Here is a 19,298-nt window from a genome sequence, read left to right as displayed (position 1 = left end):
AGGAAAATCCTCAAATTTTTAATCCTTCTTTGTTTGGTAGAAAGAGACAAAAGAAGTAAGAATTCTTGTAAGTTGTAAGTGGATCCCATGACATTTTTATCTTCTCCCAAAGTGGATGAAAAAGAAGGAAAAGTATCTATAATTTTACACAAAAAATATAATATATCCTTATTTAAATATTTCATTACTTGTTTAAGGTATTTACGACATTATATATATCTTCTTTTCTAAATCAAACATAATCAATAATGGTGAATTTGCCTGAACCATTATTCATAAGTTTATTATTATTATTTTTTATTGGGAGATTAAAATTAAAAAAGAAAGGAACAAATGATTTGGGTCCAAAGGAAAGGGGGGTGGGGTGAGGCCCTCGTAGGCAGTGCCCAGGCTAGCTGGTTCCTTTCCTTTATAAAAGTTCGACCCAGCAATGCACATGTTACATATACATGTGCTTCACCCTCTCTTCTCACTTTACTGACACTTAGTCCCCGGAATCTCTATTTCCGTCAAATAAGCTGACACAACACAACCCAACCTTTCTTTTCTTTTCTTTCCTCCTTTCATTGTTTCTCATTATATATAACATCTCTTGTTTGTTTACTTACACCCAATAATAAAAGCAGAGTAACCCTTCAATTGCTGGCTGGAGCTACAAGTGCCGTGAAATTAACCTTTGCAGCATAGTAGGCACCACTTAGCACTGCCAACCCTTACTTTCTTAATTTCTCTTGTGTTGTGTGTATTTTTGGATTCTCAAACCTTACCATTATTATTATATGGATAATAATAATATTTATTCTTACTCTCCCATCATCATAATCCTCCGATCCTTTCTGCAATTATTCTTTTTTAATACTATTACTATCATAGTGTTCCCTCTTTTAATACTAATTGTTTCTCTTCTGATGCTCCTTTCTTAAAGGCAGTGAGTGAGGACTCTATTCTTAGACTAGTGTTCTTTCATACACGCTTTAATTATGAATCAAAGAAAGGCAAGAGTTCTCTATTAGCACCTGGTCCGGTCCCCAAAATCTATGTTTATTTGCTTCCTCTTCCTTGCACCCTAGTTATATATGTTCCAAACTCACCTTTCTTTGCTTTCCCTTAAAAGCATTCTAAAAGTTAATCTATTATTATGTTCATGCATGGTGAAGTATCAGTTACTTAGAAACATTGCCTTTTGAGGTTGTTGCTGTTCTGTTTCAAGTTATATAATGGGAATCCTGCTGCTTGTGCATTTAGTTTTACTTTAGTTTCACTCAATCCAAATAAGAAAACAAAAGTACTCTAGACTCTAGTTAGTGGTTACCTTTGTATGAATGAAGTTTTCAACATTGGTTCAGACTTTATAGAGGTAGCATGTATAGCTTCATTGCTTCACCAATATCCCAATTCCCATACCAATGCATTGTCCTGTACGTGTCTTCAAAGAAGCTAGTGTTTGGAAACTAACTTTTAACGTGATAAACCAGTTTTAGCTTAGCTTACTTTAAATGTAATGTCATCCACACTACACTAGCAGTCTATGGCAGCTGAAAATAGTTAAAAGCACTGCTTGTGCATGTGGCTACTATAGGGTCAAACGTTTTGGTGGCCTATAGCTAGCCCTTAATTCAAAGCCTGTTTGTTATAGTATAATTCCCATTTACAGTATATTATATTATGTGTGCTGATTGCAAGCAGGGAAAGGTGAGGTTCAGTTCATAGTTGAAGTTGGTGTAGTTGGAGCACACACAGTTGTTGCAGGCATTAAAAGCAAAGGCAGCAGTTACAACAATCCTCACGGATACTGCATAGTGATATATACATACATATATATATATATATATATATATATATATATATATATATATATATATATATATATGCCGTAAAGCGCAAGGTTTGCTTTTCTACTAACTGCTCTCACCCTTCTTTCATATATTCTTTTTAGACTAGTCATACAATAGTAGTATTTTTAAGTTAAAAGTTAAAACAATACATTTCCTTTATAAATTTTGGCACTGAATATACCACCTACCTGCTTCATGTGTCCATGTTCCACTCAAAGTCCACAACCCAGTAACTTCACTTCTGGTTTTATGTATGACTCTCCTTAATGGATTCTTTTAATTTTCTTCTTGTTTGTGTGCATGAGTGATGGGGTGGTCCTAGTAGTAGCCAGTAGGGTCTCATATTTAGTCATTTTGTCATGATTGCAATACGTGCCCACATCTTTTGTTTTGGATAATAATAATATCAGTCTTACTAACAAGTAGAACAATAATTAAAGAATTTAAAGAAAAATGTTTATCCACTTTTCTATTTTCATTTAATCATAAATTATCATCTGAAATATTTTAAAATAATTATTTTAAAAATTAATAAATTTATTATATTGGATGATTGTATAAATTTTTTTACACCATCCATATATAACCATTTTTTCTCAAGTAAGAATCATAAAAAAACTAAAAAAACGTAATATAGGCAGCGTAATTTATGTATTTCAAGAAATTTTATTGTATTTTTAAATTTTAATTGTTTAACCAATGCTTAAAGACACTAACTAAAATTTGTCTAATAATATTATTTCTGAAGAACTAGGTAGCGTATATCCGCCCAACCTCAAGGTAAAATTAAATTTAAAATAATTTAAAACATAAAATATATTAATTATTTATTTTTTAACTTAATTGAAAATAGATTATTATAAAAAATTATCGAAATTTAAGATAAAACGATACTATTGTAATGAGAAAATATTTTTTTTTTATAAAAAATTAAAATACCTAAGATATATAAAAGAGTTAATAATCAAGACAATGAATAAAAAAATTATAATTGTTGAATACTTTCAAATTCAACATAAAAAATTAAAACACGATCTTTAACTTCTTGTTAAAACTCAAGTAATTTTTACTTCACTCATAAATAAAATATAGTACTGATTTTTTATCTTATAAAACAAGTGTGTACGTTAAGGAAATAACAATATATTTTATACTGAAAAATATAAACATTTTTTATATTCAACTATTTATTTTTCAAATAACCAAAGTATGCTGTAAAAAAAAGCAATCAAAGCATTCAACATTTTTTTATTTAATACGTTTTAAACTTATACACCAAATAGAAAAAAAATATTAAATTAGATTGTAATTTGTTTATCAAAATATCTATTTTTCTCTTTTCAACTATTTATTTATTAATGATATTTAAAATCATATTTGAGTAGTTGAAATTAAAATTCAAATATTGTCACTTAATTAATTTTTACAATATAATATCACTTGCATTCCAATTTAAACAATGCATTTTATAAATTTATTTACTTATTTATACTTCTAAATAATATCTTATAAATAATTGCTCAGAAACATTGATAGTTGAGTGAATTTAATATTTTAAATATATAGTTTAATTAACTATTAGTATTGAATTTTTTTTGTTATTTTATTAAAAAGTATTTTTCACTCAATATAACAATTTAACCACAATAAACCATCTGATCATATATATATATATATATATATATATATATATATATATATATATATATATTATCCAAAATTTATATTAATTATATTATTTTCCATATATTTATTAAACTTTGACATATACAATTAAAATATATTATCAATAAAAAGATAAATTAAATAACTACTGCCCAAATATTATTCATTAAAAATTCTAAGAATTAAACTAAAACTAATGAAATTTATAAATATTGTATTATAATGAAAATTATATCAATTATCTAAGATATTTTTGTAAAACATTTGGTATGTATTCATGTATTCTTAATTTTTTCATTATTTGATTTAAGTATTTTATAAATATTCTATTAAATTCTCAAATCATCTTTTTCATCATTTATAAATGAATTTTTATTATTACTATACAGATTAATACATATAACATTAACTATTTATCTTTAAAGTAAAACTTAAAATCTTATATAAATTTATAAAAACATTATTTTTTAAGTTTATATATTTTCTAGGGAGAAGAAAAAGACAAGGAGAGATAAAAGTTAATAAATGTAAGTTTATAAGTATTCAATAAATAGATAAAATAATAAATATAATAAATATTGTCTTCAGAATTCTAGAAGCATTGGTGATATAATCATTAAAAGTATGTCAATCCTTGTCAAATAACAAAGTCAAAGTCCAAATGGTTAAAAGTCAGAATCAGAAGTTCACATGACATAAATATTTGACAGTTTCTTTTAAATATGATGTAAATATAAATATAAATTTCATTATACTTAAAGTAAATTAAATTGTATTCTCCTATGGAGAGAAATTTTTAAATTATAATTTTCTTCTTATTTTTAAAATATGAACCTCCTCCTTAAGATGAATATAACTTACACCAGCACATTAAATCTAATATAAGTAAAATTTGCGGAGATTTTTTTTTCTCTCAATGTGATTCTAGACGTGATTTTTTTTTTTCAGTTCTAGATATGAATATTAATAATTAGTTGTAACTTGTAAACACCCAATATCCATTTTGTGACATTGGAAGATGAAATAAATACATATATGGATGAAATTTTATTATTGAAAAAAAATAATAGAAAATGATAAAAAAACCTAAAATGTCTTAATTAATTCCTAAAAATCTCTGTAACCTTGTGGGGACGTTGTGTGCATGATACCCTATCAACATAGCCACTGGTGAATGACTGAATGTGTGTATGTTGGGACAGCGCGAGGTTTTCATAGATAGAGGGGGCCTAAGGATTACTGTCATCAAAATTCAAAGCACTGTCTTGTTTGTTGTGGTCATTAATCGTATTTTACAGTTCATATATTTAGTTAATGCTTGCTTATTTTACATATCTGATAGAAAATGAAATGAGTGTCACTCGACCTAATGTTAAAAACAACAAAGAATGTGTTGTTGGGTGTATTTGAGGCAACAAAGGTTTGATTGGACAAATTTCTCCAAAAAAATACTTTGCAAAAAGAAGATAAAAATTAATTTATGTATAAGTTAATTTTTTTTATAAAGATGATTTTTAATTATGCATAAAAGAAACTTATTTTATGGTTTTTTTATAAAATAAAAGTGCTTTCGGATATTAATTGGATCCCTCTTCTTGGTTTAAGGCTTTTTGAATGAGGCATGAGAATTTGAAAACCTCTCTCCACCCTAACAAGTAAAACCTTGGCTCGTTCAACTAACCAAGTGGGATAAAGAGGTATTTGGAGACATCTTTAAAAGGAAAAGTTATTTTTATTTGACTCGCGAGACCTGATCTAATTACATGTTCTATGTATCCTATATATATTGCCTTTTGAAAACACTAGTAACACCCATAGCCTAGTGTAGTGTCTAAAGAGGTCACTACAAAATTTGGTATGTGATTTAAAAGGATGCGAAGGATTTAATGTTCAACGCATTGTTGGCTAGCTCTTAGAGCTCGGTGGTTGCTTGAGTAACGTGGTATAGGACTCAGGATATTGCATACTTAAAAAAAAAAAAACTTTAGAAGATAGTAAAATAATAAAATATATTACCGTGTTTGGTTTAACACTAGGAAAATGCTATTGTTTACTAATTATATGAGTAGGAAATCTCTTTTAATTTAACCGCCCTTGATTCCCGTTTAAATATTTAATTTTATATTTAGCCAATACTATTTTGACACATACACTTCGTACCATGTTCATGCAAATGATCTTCGTACCATATAGCACTGTCGTTAACACTATGAGGGAGTAGACGTGCGTTAAGTAGCTTTCATTTATTTTGATTGATTTTAATGCAGATTTTTATTGAGATGTGCATCGTAGATGAGAATCTAAATATACACTTACTAACATGTCATTAATTTATATGGAACTGAATTTGATTTCATTAAGAATAGTTTTAGATGTGAATTTTATGAATAAAAAATAAATAGTTAAAAAAGAAAATTTCACTAAAATGACTAGCAAGTCAATAAATACCATAAAATAAAGATAAAAATATAGAATATTTTAAACTAGGATTGTCAATAGAAGTTTAATTACCTAGAGAGACTTAAAATGCAAATAGATTTTCCTAGATGCAAATACTCTAAAATACTCTAATGTTCCCTCTGGGCCAGAAATCTATGGGATTTTAGTAATTGATTAACATTAATTAGGGAAATTGAACTTGCTTCTATAAGATAAATGAAAGTTAACTCTGAATTCTTGGTTGCAATCACTTATCACTTATATCACATATAGCCATATGATTAAAAAAAAAAAAGGTTGACGGCTGATAATAAATGAATAAAAGGCTAATTTTTATAAGAAATAAAAGGTTAACTTGATTCACATAAATTTCGTTAGGTTTTTTTATAAATTTGTTTGTCCTTTTTATAAGATTATTTTTTAATTTTTAGATGTATTAATTTTTTTTTTCTTTCATATATTTACTTAATTATTTTTTTCCCAAACATTTATGAGAAATAATTAAGTGGATATAGAGATAAAAAAAGATATATTGAAATGATAATATAAATAATTGATAAATTTAATGTGATTAATTAAAGTAATTATATTTTTTTAAAAAGTATGAATTAATTGAAATGGTCTTATAATTAGATACGAAGGAAGGAAGTATAAGAAGAAAATAATAAAAAAAGAAAATAAAAAGTTTCTTCATTAATTAATTAAAGTTAGCTTATAAATAAGTTAAAAATAAGTTTTTGAAGAAGTTAATATGTGAGTTTTTATAGACTAGCTTTTCATAAGCTAATTTTAATTTATGGAGAATGTTTTTTGTTTTTTTTTTCTTATCTTTTTCTAGGTGTTTATGAGAAATTTTTTCTAAATAAACTCATAACTTGATCTTTTGAAAATAATTATGGATTTTTTACTTTTCACTTCGTTTAGAACGTAAACAAAATAGTGGAATGAAAAGTAGAGAGGAAGATATACATTAATAAATAAATAAAAACTTTTCTCTTTTTATATATAAGTAAATAAGAAAGAAAAGAAAAAAAATTGTAAGACTCGTGGGAGAGATAAATTTAGACCATACAAGTATACAACCATACATAAGACATATATAGTGAGAGGATATTTTTATACAAGAATTAAGATTAAAATGAGTAAATTTGGATCATATAATTATACATGAATAATCAAGATTTAATATTATATAATTATTTAAAAAAGTTATGTGATCAAGATTTCCATATATATTGTCAAAACAATCTAAAAAATATTCTCACTTTCTACTCGTCTTTTTCTTTCCTTTACCCCACATTTTGTGTTATTTATGAATATGATCCTTCCTTCCTTCCTTCCCCTGGATTCAACGAATTATCTCGCCCAGGAATCTTTATTTGATCATTTGATCTTTAGTAAGATCGCCTTAGGTGAAGGAGTTGGTGCTCAATCGGGCAAGCAATGCAATGCGAACAATGTATATAATATACAAATTATCAGAGGACAGTGACATACTGACACCTGAGTTTGCATTTTTTTTAAAGAAAATATTAATAACATTAGTTCGTTCTTAGCATGTGCACTGTGAAAGTACGGGTCGATATTGAGTTTTCTATTTTGGTTTTTAAAGTTTAAACATGAAAATTTTACACATGCGTTGCACGAATAAAGAATCCAAACGTTTTTAAGATTCTAGAATTCGGGGTTTTAAAAAAATTCATTGATGCATAATAATATGTTAAAAAATTTAAGGTAGCGAATGTATTGCACAATGATAAAAGATGAGGAAATAAGTTTTGTTCATTTGTGTTGAGACAAATGTTGATTAGATTATACGAGTGAAAGTATACAAAACCATCTTGATTAAGTAAACAAAAGTAGATTCTTCAAAAAAAAAAAAAAGTAAACAAAAGTAGAAAAAATAACCTCAACTATAAATCCAAAATTCAAGTATTATTATTTTTATGTATAATAGTGACAACGATGTTTTAATTTAAGACATCCTGTGAACTATTCAAACCTTCGCTACTCCAAAATTCAAGTATTGTTACAAAGGATTCTTCTGCTAATTAAGTGTTAGCTGCCTAATTAATGGTTAATAATTTCTAATAGTGATCTCTTGACTTTCAACCACTGGTTAAATTTTTTAATAGAAAATCATATTACTATTTTTTTTTTTAAAAAAAAATGAAAAGATGAAATGAACATCGTCTTTCTCTTACCTTAAACACCTGCTCTTCCTTTTTACAAGATCTTCCTCCTTTGAAGCCAAACCCTGATTTGCTAGTAATAATTTACTTAAATGTTTTAAATAACAACAATTACATTAACAAATGTTTTTGCTGGCTATTACTTACATCTAATTTATTTCTTTTGTCTAGTTGTCACGTGATATGGTGAAAATTTTAGTTGTAAATGAGGTGTGGTTTGGGGTTGCAAGGTATAGGTCTATGGTGTTGGATTTGTAAGGAAGAAAGAAGTAGGTTCGGTTTTTGACGACACAATGGGGTCCGGAGACAAGGTTAATTAACTACTATAGCTATATTCGTTTAAATTATAGTGAGTACTCATTTACATATTCATCTTTTATCAGTTATATATTTTATCAGCCAATATCCATTTATATAAATATTTTTGCCGTCACTATAGTTCCATACTTCCATATTTATTAAACAAACTATTAAATAAGAGGTTTTGGTAACCGTCTTTCCCATTCTTCCTTCTTTCTTAAATCTAAACAACCAAACAATCTATGAAAGAAAGTTGGAAAAAACTCTAAAGTAATAAAAGTTTAAAAAATTATTGATGTAGATAAATAATAAAGATTCAAGATGAGTTAACAATTAACAAAAAAGTTTATTAAATTCGATTCTCACAAAATATATTATTGGAGAAAAGTGAGGAGCTTTTAAGTATAACTAAACATCACATATGATTAGTCACATAGTCACTCCAAAAAATGGAAGCTTGTAAAAATATTTTGAAGTTCCGCGAACGATAGTAAAACAAAAAGTTTATTGACTTGATCATACTTGTTTTTTAAGGAATGATACATATGATTTTAGAGAAATTATTAAATAGTTGAGAAATGTGATATTGACCGATCTCTATATAGCATATTATTTACTTGAAGTTTTATATATTAAACGGCATGTCAAACGGAGTACGTACGTCCCATCTTGTTTAAATGTAAGAGCCCTTGAAAGCTATGCAAGTTGAAAAGAGTTTGCAAGAAATAGACTTAGCATCCAAAAATTAGAGAGAAGCAAGGTTGGAGGAGGCGGGGGGCCTGGGCATCCCCAGTGGAAAATTTTACAGCTTAGATGTGACAAAATCGAAAGAAATCAAATGACATTGACCAAAGAAGCAGTCAGATAGCCCACAACATCATCAGTGTGCAAATTAATGCCCCTTACCAATCCATTCAATAGCAACAATAATACTTCTGCTTTCTTCTCAGCAACAATAATATTATCATAGGAACAAAATGTGAAACCTTTGCTGGTTGTAATACAGTGATGTTTGGTTCAGGAATTAATAAGGGCATGAAAGTCTTCACATAGGGGTAGTCTATCTGGTTAGTTCATTTATATTCAAACTTTGCTTCTTTATTTTTTCTTAGCAAAATGATTTATGAGTTATTTATTTATTGGTTGGGATGTTCTATCTGTCGTGTGAAAGGGACATGACACATGATTGTTCTTGGTGTATTTGTAATGATCCGAAATAGTTGAAGAGCGTTACTATCACTTGTACCATTCTTGGCTATGCCTAGTTCCCCCCATCTCCCATTTCAAAAGGCCACAAAAACAAAGAGAGAAAAGTGCCAAAATCCATTTTTATTTTTTTTCATAGTTTGAAGTATTTACCCTTTGGTGCACGTACAACTGACATTGGCATTTGGCATTTGGCTGAAAGCCATTATGGCATGTTCATGCACACTGTCCGGATATCTAAGCACAAACAAGCAAGCTTCAAATTTTGTTTTGACTCCTTGCTTGATGCTACTCCTTGTGTTGTGTTGTGTTGTGTGGTGTGGTGAGTGAGTGAATCTGCTTTAGGGTCCCGTTCTGTCGTCGTAATTCAACTTGGGAAGGAGTTAAAGCTCCTTTGTGGTCGCTGAAAAGGGTATTTATACATGCAATCTTACAAACTGTCCTGCCAAGAACTTGGAGTAGGGTAATATTCAAACATCCTTTTGGGACCACCAAATTTAAAGGTCCCTTGGACTTATAGTATCCACCCCCCCCCCCCCCCCCCCCCCTACAAATAATTAACCATAGTCCAGCACAAGCATTTTATTCTCTGTAGAATTTATTTGGCTACCCTATCATGTGGCTTTGAGCTTATGGAACATTAATTTTTTTAAGGAAAGTGGTATTGGTGGTGTTGAGGACAAAGTTTTTATTATTATGCCCATAAACACGGAAGACTGGTAAGTCAAAATTAGGCCATGACATTGTTCCAATGGGGACAACGATGGTTATTAGAAAATTTTATAGGAGATTATTGTTGGTTCTTTTGCATGTATGCACGTCACTTTATTTTTCTCCCCATCTTTTCACTTTCAGTTTCAGAGAATGTACAGCGCCTAGGGGAAGATGAAACACTGTCGAGATTTGATGCCATGCCATGCCATACCTTTCTTCTTCTTTTTTAATTTATTTTCCCTTCTTTTCAGCTTTCAGCCGTTACAAGGCCTCTTCCTGCCTTTCCCACTCTCGTACTTTCTTTAACTCTTGTCTTTCTTCAGGACAAGTGCATACATGAGTTGAGAGTTATGTTTCTCACTCTCAGTAAAAACGTGGAACCTGTTTTGCCATAAAACCTTTCACTCTTTCAGTTTATCTTTAGGTCCTCCCACTCCACTTTGAGATAAAGTTAAGTAAGTTTGTTTCCTTATTTTCTTCAGAACTACTTGACAAGTGCAATGAAGGATCCAGTGGAGGATCAAGTGAAATCTAGGAGTGCACTGCAGAAACCCAAAGACCATAGAAGAAGAGATAGAAGAAGAAGAAGCCAATGCAAACAAGAGAAATTACAAGAAACAGGACTTGACACACAATTGGTTTCCTCTGCTTGCAAAAGTCTTGTGTTTCCTGCAAGGCCTGGCTATGGCCAGCTGGGGACAAAGTGTCTGGTCAAAGCCAACCACTTCCTGGCAGATATATCAGCATCTGATTTGAGCCATTACAATGTAAGTCTAAGTCCAACTTTTTTTGCTACAAACGAAAATCTACAACAACAAACTCATCATGCAAAGTAGACAGACTAATCATTTGATTTGTGTCGAGGATTTTTTGCTTAAGTTGTCATCATGTGTGTTTTGTGAAGGTTAAAATAACACCTGAGGTTACTTCTCGTAAGACAAGCAAAGCCATCATAGCTGAGTTAGTGAGGCTTCACAGGAACACTGACTTGGGGATGAGGCTTCCTGTTTATGATGGAGGAAGAAATCTCTACACTGCTGGCTTGCTTCCTTTTGCATTCAAAGAGTTCACCATACTACTGAGCAAGGATGATGAGGGCACTGGTTCTACCAGGTGATGATTTGTTCAAGTAACTGTGTCTTGTTATCTTCAAAATTATTTTTATTCCTAAATGCTCCCCAAAGTTTTGGATTTTGAAACTGGTCCTTTCGGGTTGATGTAAACAAATGAAATGAGTTTCAATCATTCTTGGCAGGGAAAAAGAATTTGAAGTGGTGATCAAGTTTGCAGCTCGTGTTAGCATGCATCAATTACGTGAGCTTCTGAGTGGGAAACAAGTGGACACCCCACAAGAGGCGCTTACTGTCATTGACATTGTATTGAGGGAGCTTGCGACTCAGAGGTGCATTTTGTAGTTGTTCTTTCAACATTGTATCCATTGCCTCCTTTTGAATTGAATGAGGCTATTGATGATGTTCATGCCTTTTTTATTAAAAAAAAATAAGGCTATTGCTACTGGTTATGCTCTTGTTTCTTACGGATATATAAGGTTGGTCCAGTGGTTGGAGAAAGATGAAGGGAGAAGGGAGGGGGAGAAGTCATGGGTTCTTGTTTCTTACACGTTAATTTGCTTGCATTGCATGTTTAGCTACGTGTCAATTGGGAGGTTTCTCTATTCTCCGAATTTAAGAAAACCACAGCAGCTAGGTGGTGGCCTGGAATCATGGCGCGGCTTCTACCAGAGTATAAGGCCAACTCAGATGGGATTGTCACTTAATATTGGTGAGAGTTCTACCATATCTTCATCTTTTTTTACTTTTATTGAGTTAAGATTCTTTTATACTGTCTCTCATTTTAATATGTCAACAGTTAATACTAAAAAGCTGCTTTTCTTTTTCATTTTTCCTTTTGATTTATGCTTCTTCGTTCTTCTCTCAGACATGTCATCAATGGCGTTTATTGAACCACTTCCTGTAATTGACTTTGTTGCTCAAATTTTGGGAAAAGATGTTCTCTCAAAGCCATTGTCAGATGCAGATCGTGTCAAGGTATGAAGTTTATTTGACTACGACAGCTAGCAGTCGCATTTACAGACACTATTATCCAAAGTCCTAACAAGTTAAATAGGTTATGCTTGCGCGCCCTATGGCCTCCACTAAGTCTGGACAGTGATAGTTTCAGTAAAGAAATTTTGGGGTTCCAAATTTGGATTTAAAATGGAAAGTAATATATCCTGCAAGGTCAAGAGCCCTTGTTTTCCAATGATATGTTAATAAATGTATGCAAAGAAGATTTCTTATTCTGCTCCTAGTGCCATTTCTAGGCTACTTAAGAATTTAATTGGTAATGTTTCAAGCTCCTAAATCATCAGAAACATTTAAGCAATATCTAACCAAATAATCTTAGTGGTGTCAATAATGCAGATTAAGAAAGCCTTAAGAGGTGTGAAAGTAGAAGTTACACATAGAGGAAGTTTTCGAAGGAAGTACAGGATTACAGGATTGACATCACAGCCTACAAGGGAGCTTAGGTATGGCTTTGTAAACTTTGCATTACAAAATGAACTCTAAATTTTTTAGATATGACCTCTCAAGAAATTGTTCTCTTTTCCTCCTAACAGTTTCCCCGTCGATGAGAAAATGAACATGAAATCAGTAGTTGATTACTTTCAAGAAATGTATGGATATACAATCATATATTCTCATCTACCCTGCCTTCAAGTAGGAAGCCAAAAGAAGGTGAACTATTTGCCTATGGAGGTAAGCTCTTCTCATTCAATTTATTCAACCCATTTTTTACTAAGTACTTTATTTTTCAATGAACACTTCTAGTGAATCTTGTCCTAGGCATGTAAGATAGTTGGGGGTCAGAGATATACAAAAGGGCTTAACGAAAAGCAGATAACTTCTCTGCTAAAGGTCTCATGCCAGAGACCACGTGAACAAGAGACAGATATTCTCCAGGTCATCATCATGGATTCTTTGTATCACTCTCCAACCTTTATTTTCTTCTTTATATTCTTATTTTTGTCAGAGAATCAATTGGAAACTGAATAGCCATGGCATGTGTGATAAATTGCAATTGTTTTAACTTGTCCTTTTCAGTATTTATTCTATCTACAAACAGAAATATAGTGTGTATTGCTGGTTTGGTTTAGTTTAATTAATCTATAGCTTTCCCAATATACTAGCAGACAATTCACGAAACTGATTATGAGTATAATCCCTATGCAAAGGAGTTTGGGATCAGCATTGACAGCAAGCTTGCATCAGTTGAGGCTCGGGTTCTTCCTGCTCCATGGGTAATTGTTTTCAGTTAAATTAGTCAATCATTGATAGCTTTTTAGCATTCTCCTAGTCCTGATAGTACATTTTGGCTCTTCTCTCTTCATAGTTGAAATATCACGAGACTGGAAGGGAGAAAGAATACTTGCCACAAGTTGGTCAATGGAACATGATGAACAAGGTTACCTTATACTTTAAAAGATTATAGTTACGGTATAATTTTTTTAAGTGAAAAAAAAAATGAAAACTACTTGTTCCCAGCCGAATGTAATTCTAGTTATTTCAATGCAGAAAGTTATAAACGGAAGCACTGTAAGATATTGGGCATGCATTAATTTCTCCCGAAGTATCCAAGAAAGTATTGCTCGCGGGTTTTGCCAACAGTTAGTTCAAATGTGCCAAATCTCAGGCATGGTAAAGTTTCAAATTTTGGTTATAACTTTATTAAGAAGTTATATATTAGAGACTACTTGTTTGAACAGCACTAGCAGTTTCAAATTTATCATGCTGCTTATAAAAAAATATATATTTATATATCATGTACACTTGTAGTATACATTTTTGTTTTCTTTTTACAGGAATTTAGTCTAGACCCTGTGATTCCTATATATTCAGCAAGACCTGATCTGGTAAAGAAAGCCTTGAAGTACGTACATTCTGCTGTACTTGATAAACTTAGTGGGAAAGAACTAGAGTTGCTGATTGCCATTCTTCCAGACAACAATGGCTCTCTGTATGGTATGATTCCAAGTCATTTCAATATGTCCAGTCCATTAAGCATCACTTCATGAGCATAGCTACCATGATAGAGGCGTATTTAGAAATGTTAAGATTCTAGTACATTACTACTACATTTTCAGTTCTAGTATCTTACTACTACTTCCTTCTCAACTTCATTGTTTCTGATTCTTTTTTTCTTCTCCTGATGAACTACTTCTTCTCATGTTTCCAACAAAGATACTGAGCATTTATCTTTTCCTTATTTCATCCCACTTTTTCTGCGGAGGATAGTTCCATATTTCATACTCGCACTTGATAAACAAGTTCTTCTTTCAGGTGATCTCAAAAGAATCTGTGAAACAGATCTGGGGTTGATTTCTCAGTGCTGTCTTACAAAACACGTATTCAAGATCAATAGACAGTATTTGGCAAATGTGGCGCTGAAGATCAATGTTAAGGTCTGTTATTAACTATTTACAAAATTTAAATGATCATTCAAAATTACAATCCAAAGTAAGAGAATGGTTACTTGCTACTCAGGAATATTCATTTCTATATTTTCTCCCACCTTTTTTTTATTTTTCCCTTAATTTTCCTTAAATATACTTTTAGATGGGAGGAAGGAACACAGTACTTTTGGATGCGCTAAGTTGGAGAATCCCATTGGTTAGTGACATTCCAACAATAATTTTTGGAGCAGATGTAACTCATCCAGAATCTGGAGAGGACCCTTGTCCATCCATTGCTGCTGTAAGTATTTCCAAAGTCCTTTAACTTATAGCTGGCCATATATTTGGTCTTCTGATTACTGTTATTCAGGTTGTAGCCTCCCAGGACTGGCCAGAAGTGACAAAATATGCAGGATTGGTATGTGCTCAGCCTCATCGCGAGGAACTCATTCAAGACCTTTTTAAATGTTGGAAGAATCCTCATCACGGTATAGTTTATGGTGGCATGATCAGGTACTTAGTAGCAGCCTACCATTTTAATAATTGGATTAAATGGAAGGTCATGTTTGCCTTTTAATTTTATGTCTTTATTTTATTTTATTTAAGAATAATATAAATTTCCCTTAGGTATTAAAAATATCTCCTGTTGACATTGTTTAAATTACCTAATGAGAAAGTTTTCGTGTTGCTTGCTTTAAGCTTTTCCTTTTCCTTGAGTAATTGCTTGTGTGTTCAATTATTGACTACAAGGGAAGGGATAATGGTTTTGCATTTATTACCTGTAATTTGTTCAACATCATATGCCTTATGCCTTATTGGATCATACTATTCTGTGCTACTGCAGAGAGCTGTTACTCTCTTTTAAGAAGGCAACTGGACAAAAACCATTGAGGATAATATTTTACAGGTAAGAGTGATCTGTTCTGGTATTTTTTTTTAACTTGTTTTTGCAAAGGAAGTTAGGGTTGAGATGAGAGACAGTGATTTGGGCATATTACAGTTATCCAAATAGGATAATGGAGGAGTGTCTTTATTATTTATAATGTTGTCCAATATTTACAGGGATGGGGTAAGTGAAGGACAGTTCTACCAGGTTTTGTTGCATGAGCTTGATGCCATCCGTAAGGTACTTTGACTAATTACAGTTATATTTATTTATGTTTACTATGACATTTCCCGATGCTTAAATTTTCAATGTGTAGGCTTGTGCATCTTTGGAACCTAGTTACCAACCTCCTGTAACATTTGTTGTGGTTCAAAAGCGGCATCACACTAGACTCTTCTCAAACAATCATGACGACAGAAATAGCACTGATAAGAGTGGGAATATCTTACCTGGTAAATTTTTTTTAACTTCTGTCGTTTTCTATCATTAGGGCATGTCACCAACCTAAGGATACATATGAAAATCCAAGAGGAAATATACCTAGATAGCTTGTCAAAGGGTCAGCTCAGAATTGCAGAATACTTTATAAGAATAATGTTACTCACCTATCTTATGATCTTATCACACTCCTCTCTCTCTTCTCTTCCTATCTCTCTCCGTAGTGTATAATTTGTTGTAAAATTTTGAAGTATAAATAACATTAATACTCTATTTGGATTACTCTCCAATTGCATCTTCCAGCAATGTAATTATTAGTCCCAGAGAGTTGAAACATCTGTGATTGGTTAATGTAGGTACTGTGGTGGATTCTAAGATCTGTCATCCTACGGAATTCGACTTCTATTTATGTAGTCATGCAGGAATTCAGGTATGATTCTACGGCTTAAACTTTGATTTTGTTCCTTTATTACAAAATTTACTTACACCCCATTTGTATGTATAAAAGGGGAAAGAGATTTTCATTTCTCATAACCATACAAATAGGGTATTGGTGACTTGGGATAGGGTGTAAAGAACTAAGATGTTAAAAGAATAATTTTTGTATCAGATTTACATTAATGCTATTTACAGGGTACAAGTAGACCAGCTCATTATCATGTTCTGTGGGACGAGAACAATTTCACTGCTGATGAGATCCAATCTCTGACCAACAACTTGTGCTACACGTAAATAGCCTCTCTCACACATCATCTAAAATTTGTTTGCTCCATTCTTGTGATGAAATAACCCCCTCATTATTTTGATTGTAGCTATGCAAGATGTACACGATCGGTTTCTGTAGGTAAGTCTTTTGGATCTTGCTTAACATAAGATACTTGTATGGTCATCTACCTTTTACAAGTACTAGCACGTACATAATGTTAATTTCAAATAGGAGCCACTCAACACTCCTTATACAACACATACACATTTGTTTTAACAAAAAGAAAATATTGGAATTCGGGTATAAATTTAAAATGACTAATTAATCTATAGAAAATATTTATGAGATGTATGAAAGTCATCATTAATTACGCCTATGAAATGTAATTTGTCTGTGTGTACAGTGCCTCCTGCGTACTATGCTCATTTGGCAGCTTACAGAGCTCGATTCTACATGGAACCTAATGTCCATGAAATTGCTAAAGCTCGAGGTGGAAGATCAAAAGATGAGTCAGTTCGGCCACTGCCAGCTCTGAAAGAGAAGGTGAAGAATGTAATGTTTTACTGTTGAATGAGACACAATAGAGAGACATCAAAGTAGAGAAACAACAGCATGTGTAGGAAAAAGGAAATTAAATTAGTAGAGGCGAGAAAGCTCCAGATGTTACAAGCTAACCTGTTCATAATTCATAATTCTCAGCATGGAAAATTTTGACAAAGTCTAGGTTGTTTTCCAGTATTTCTAGTGCTTAGGAAGGTAATACCTCTTATTTAGAAATTATTGGTGTACCGATTTTCTAGCTTCAATTAATACAAATCATCCTAAATCCTAATTAAATTAAGTCTCTTCAATCAGAATCAAGGTCTTCATGGCGTCCATAGCCCAATCGAATCATGCACATGCGTTGACTACCCAATCAAACCATGGGCCCAAAACCCACAATTCTACCTGACTTTAAACTGAAGGAAACTGCTAGGCACACCCAACATTTTTGCTTGCTGGTATATTATGCATAATATGTGAAATTTCAGTTTTGTCCTTTCATAAGTCCAATAATGGGCCTACAGATTGTCAATCCTTAAGTGATCAATAGGATTTTTTTAAATTTTTTTTTCAAAAATATAATTTATGAATTAATTTAAAATTAATGATCCAAGCAGAAATCAAACATGTGACTTTCACATTATCAGCACATGCTCTACCAACTGAGCTAACGGATCAATTATATTATCAAATAATTAATTTCATTATATATATCACTAAAATTTATAATGTATTTTTAATGTATATGTAAATTTATATAATAAATTTTGTGATAATTGATTTTTATCTAATAATTAATTTGTTTACATATATAAATTATAAATAAAAATCATGGTTTAATAAAAATTTACATATGTAAAAAAAATACCAAATTTATTTAATTATCAATTATTGTAATAAACATCTAAATACATCATTCAATTAAGTATCATATTTGTTTAATTTTTAATCACTGTAATAAACATTCAAATACATCATTTAATTAAATATCAAATTTGTTTAACTATTAATTATTGTATTAAACATCTAAATACAATATTCAGTTAAATATCAAATTTGTTTAATTATCAAATTTTGTAAATAAATTAAATGTATAAAAAAATTATAAAAAATCATAATTTTTAAAAAAATTCAAAACATACAAATTGTTGTTAATCTGTATGAGCTATATAGATTGTCAATCCGTATGTTTTGATTTTTTTTACTACGCACCTCTTCTTTTCCGGTGATGGAAAACCATTGAACTTCAATGTATATCCATACCACGCATATACACCACCGACGATAACAAACACTCTCAAAAGGACGCTAAGGAAAATAAGTTATTCTAAGAAAGTATGATTTTATAAAAAAAAAAACGCTACAAAATTGAAAAAACTAATCTATTATTTATAAGCGAAAATAAATTGAACTCTCTCCGGATCATAGTGACTTTTGTGTCGAACTTACAAAAGCATATCTTATTCTTTGAAGAGAAAGTTTAAGTTAAATTGGCATGATTGGCCTTACCTTTGAACTATTGAGCTAACAATTGAAGGAGCAATGGATTCACGATTGCGGATTTGAGTCGAACAAACGAGTGGATTGAACAAAGAATTGAGTAGAGACTGACAACAGTGATTAAAGTTCATCAACAAATGAGTTAAGAATTTATAATCAATTTACAATCAGATCGCAATTTTGGTAAGTTAATACGCCTAAAAACTATCAAAATTTCAAATTCTTATTTTAATTGACCATCCAAACAAAATATTTTAACCCAGAAAATTTTAAATAATAAAATTATCCAAAACATTGCAATGGATCTAATTTGGAAAATTATCCAGGTTAGTAAATAGTAGAAATTAACATGAGAATTTATTCATCCAAACAGGTAATTAATTTTAAAATTTTTCCATTTTGCCTTGGTGTCTTGAAATTG

General features: G+C 31.0%; 1 protein-coding gene across 4 annotated transcripts; it reads left to right on the top strand.

Annotated features, from left to right (window-relative positions):
* Positions 1-476: 476 nt before the first annotated feature.
* Positions 477-17,671, top strand: LOC114411717 (protein argonaute PNH1-like). 4 transcript variants are annotated; one of them, XM_028375380.1, is made up of 24 exons: positions 477-686; positions 1,687-1,885; positions 10,834-11,118; positions 11,256-11,464; positions 11,607-11,753; positions 12,000-12,133; positions 12,290-12,399; positions 12,775-12,881; positions 12,972-13,110; positions 13,198-13,314; positions 13,545-13,652; positions 13,745-13,816; positions 13,927-14,049; positions 14,214-14,373; positions 14,692-14,813; positions 14,968-15,105; positions 15,175-15,317; positions 15,649-15,711; positions 15,867-15,930; positions 16,007-16,142; positions 16,485-16,558; positions 16,762-16,856; positions 16,941-16,972; positions 17,238-17,671. In XM_028375380.1, exons 3-24 carry the CDS (start codon positions 10,852-10,854, stop codon positions 17,402-17,404), a joined length of 2,727 nt encoding a protein of 908 aa, XP_028231181.1. In that variant the 5' UTR covers positions 477-686; positions 1,687-1,885; positions 10,834-10,851; the 3' UTR covers positions 17,405-17,671. The 4 variants fall into 4 exon arrangements, with proteins under 4 accessions (XP_028231181.1, XP_028231180.1, XP_028231184.1 ...); XM_028375379.1 differs by having other exon boundaries at positions 477-1,885; XM_028375383.1 differs by lacking the exons at positions 477-686; positions 1,687-1,885 and adding an exon at positions 10,227-10,356.
* The last annotated feature ends 1,627 nt before the right edge of the window (positions 17,672-19,298 follow it).

The sequence above is a fragment of the Glycine soja genome, chromosome 5 (assembly GCF_004193775.1).
Source record: "Glycine soja cultivar W05 chromosome 5, ASM419377v2, whole genome shotgun sequence".
Lineage (NCBI taxonomy): Eukaryota > Viridiplantae > Streptophyta > Magnoliopsida > Fabales > Fabaceae > Glycine > Glycine soja.
Note: the sequence above shows the minus strand (reverse complement) of the source record. Positions and strands in the feature narration are given on the sequence as shown.

Coding starts and splice junctions, on each gene's coding strand:
- LOC114411717 (XM_028375380.1), top strand. CDS start 10,852: ATGAAGGATCCAGTGGAGGATCAAGTGAAATCTAGGAGTGCACTGCAG. Junction 14,050..14,213: donor TGTGCCAAATCTCAGGCATG/GTAAAGTTTCAA, acceptor TTCTTTTTACAG/GAATTTAGTCTAGACCCTGT. Junction 16,973..17,237: donor TACACGATCGGTTTCTGTAG/GTAAGTCTTTTG, acceptor CTGTGTGTACAG/TGCCTCCTGCGTACTATGCT.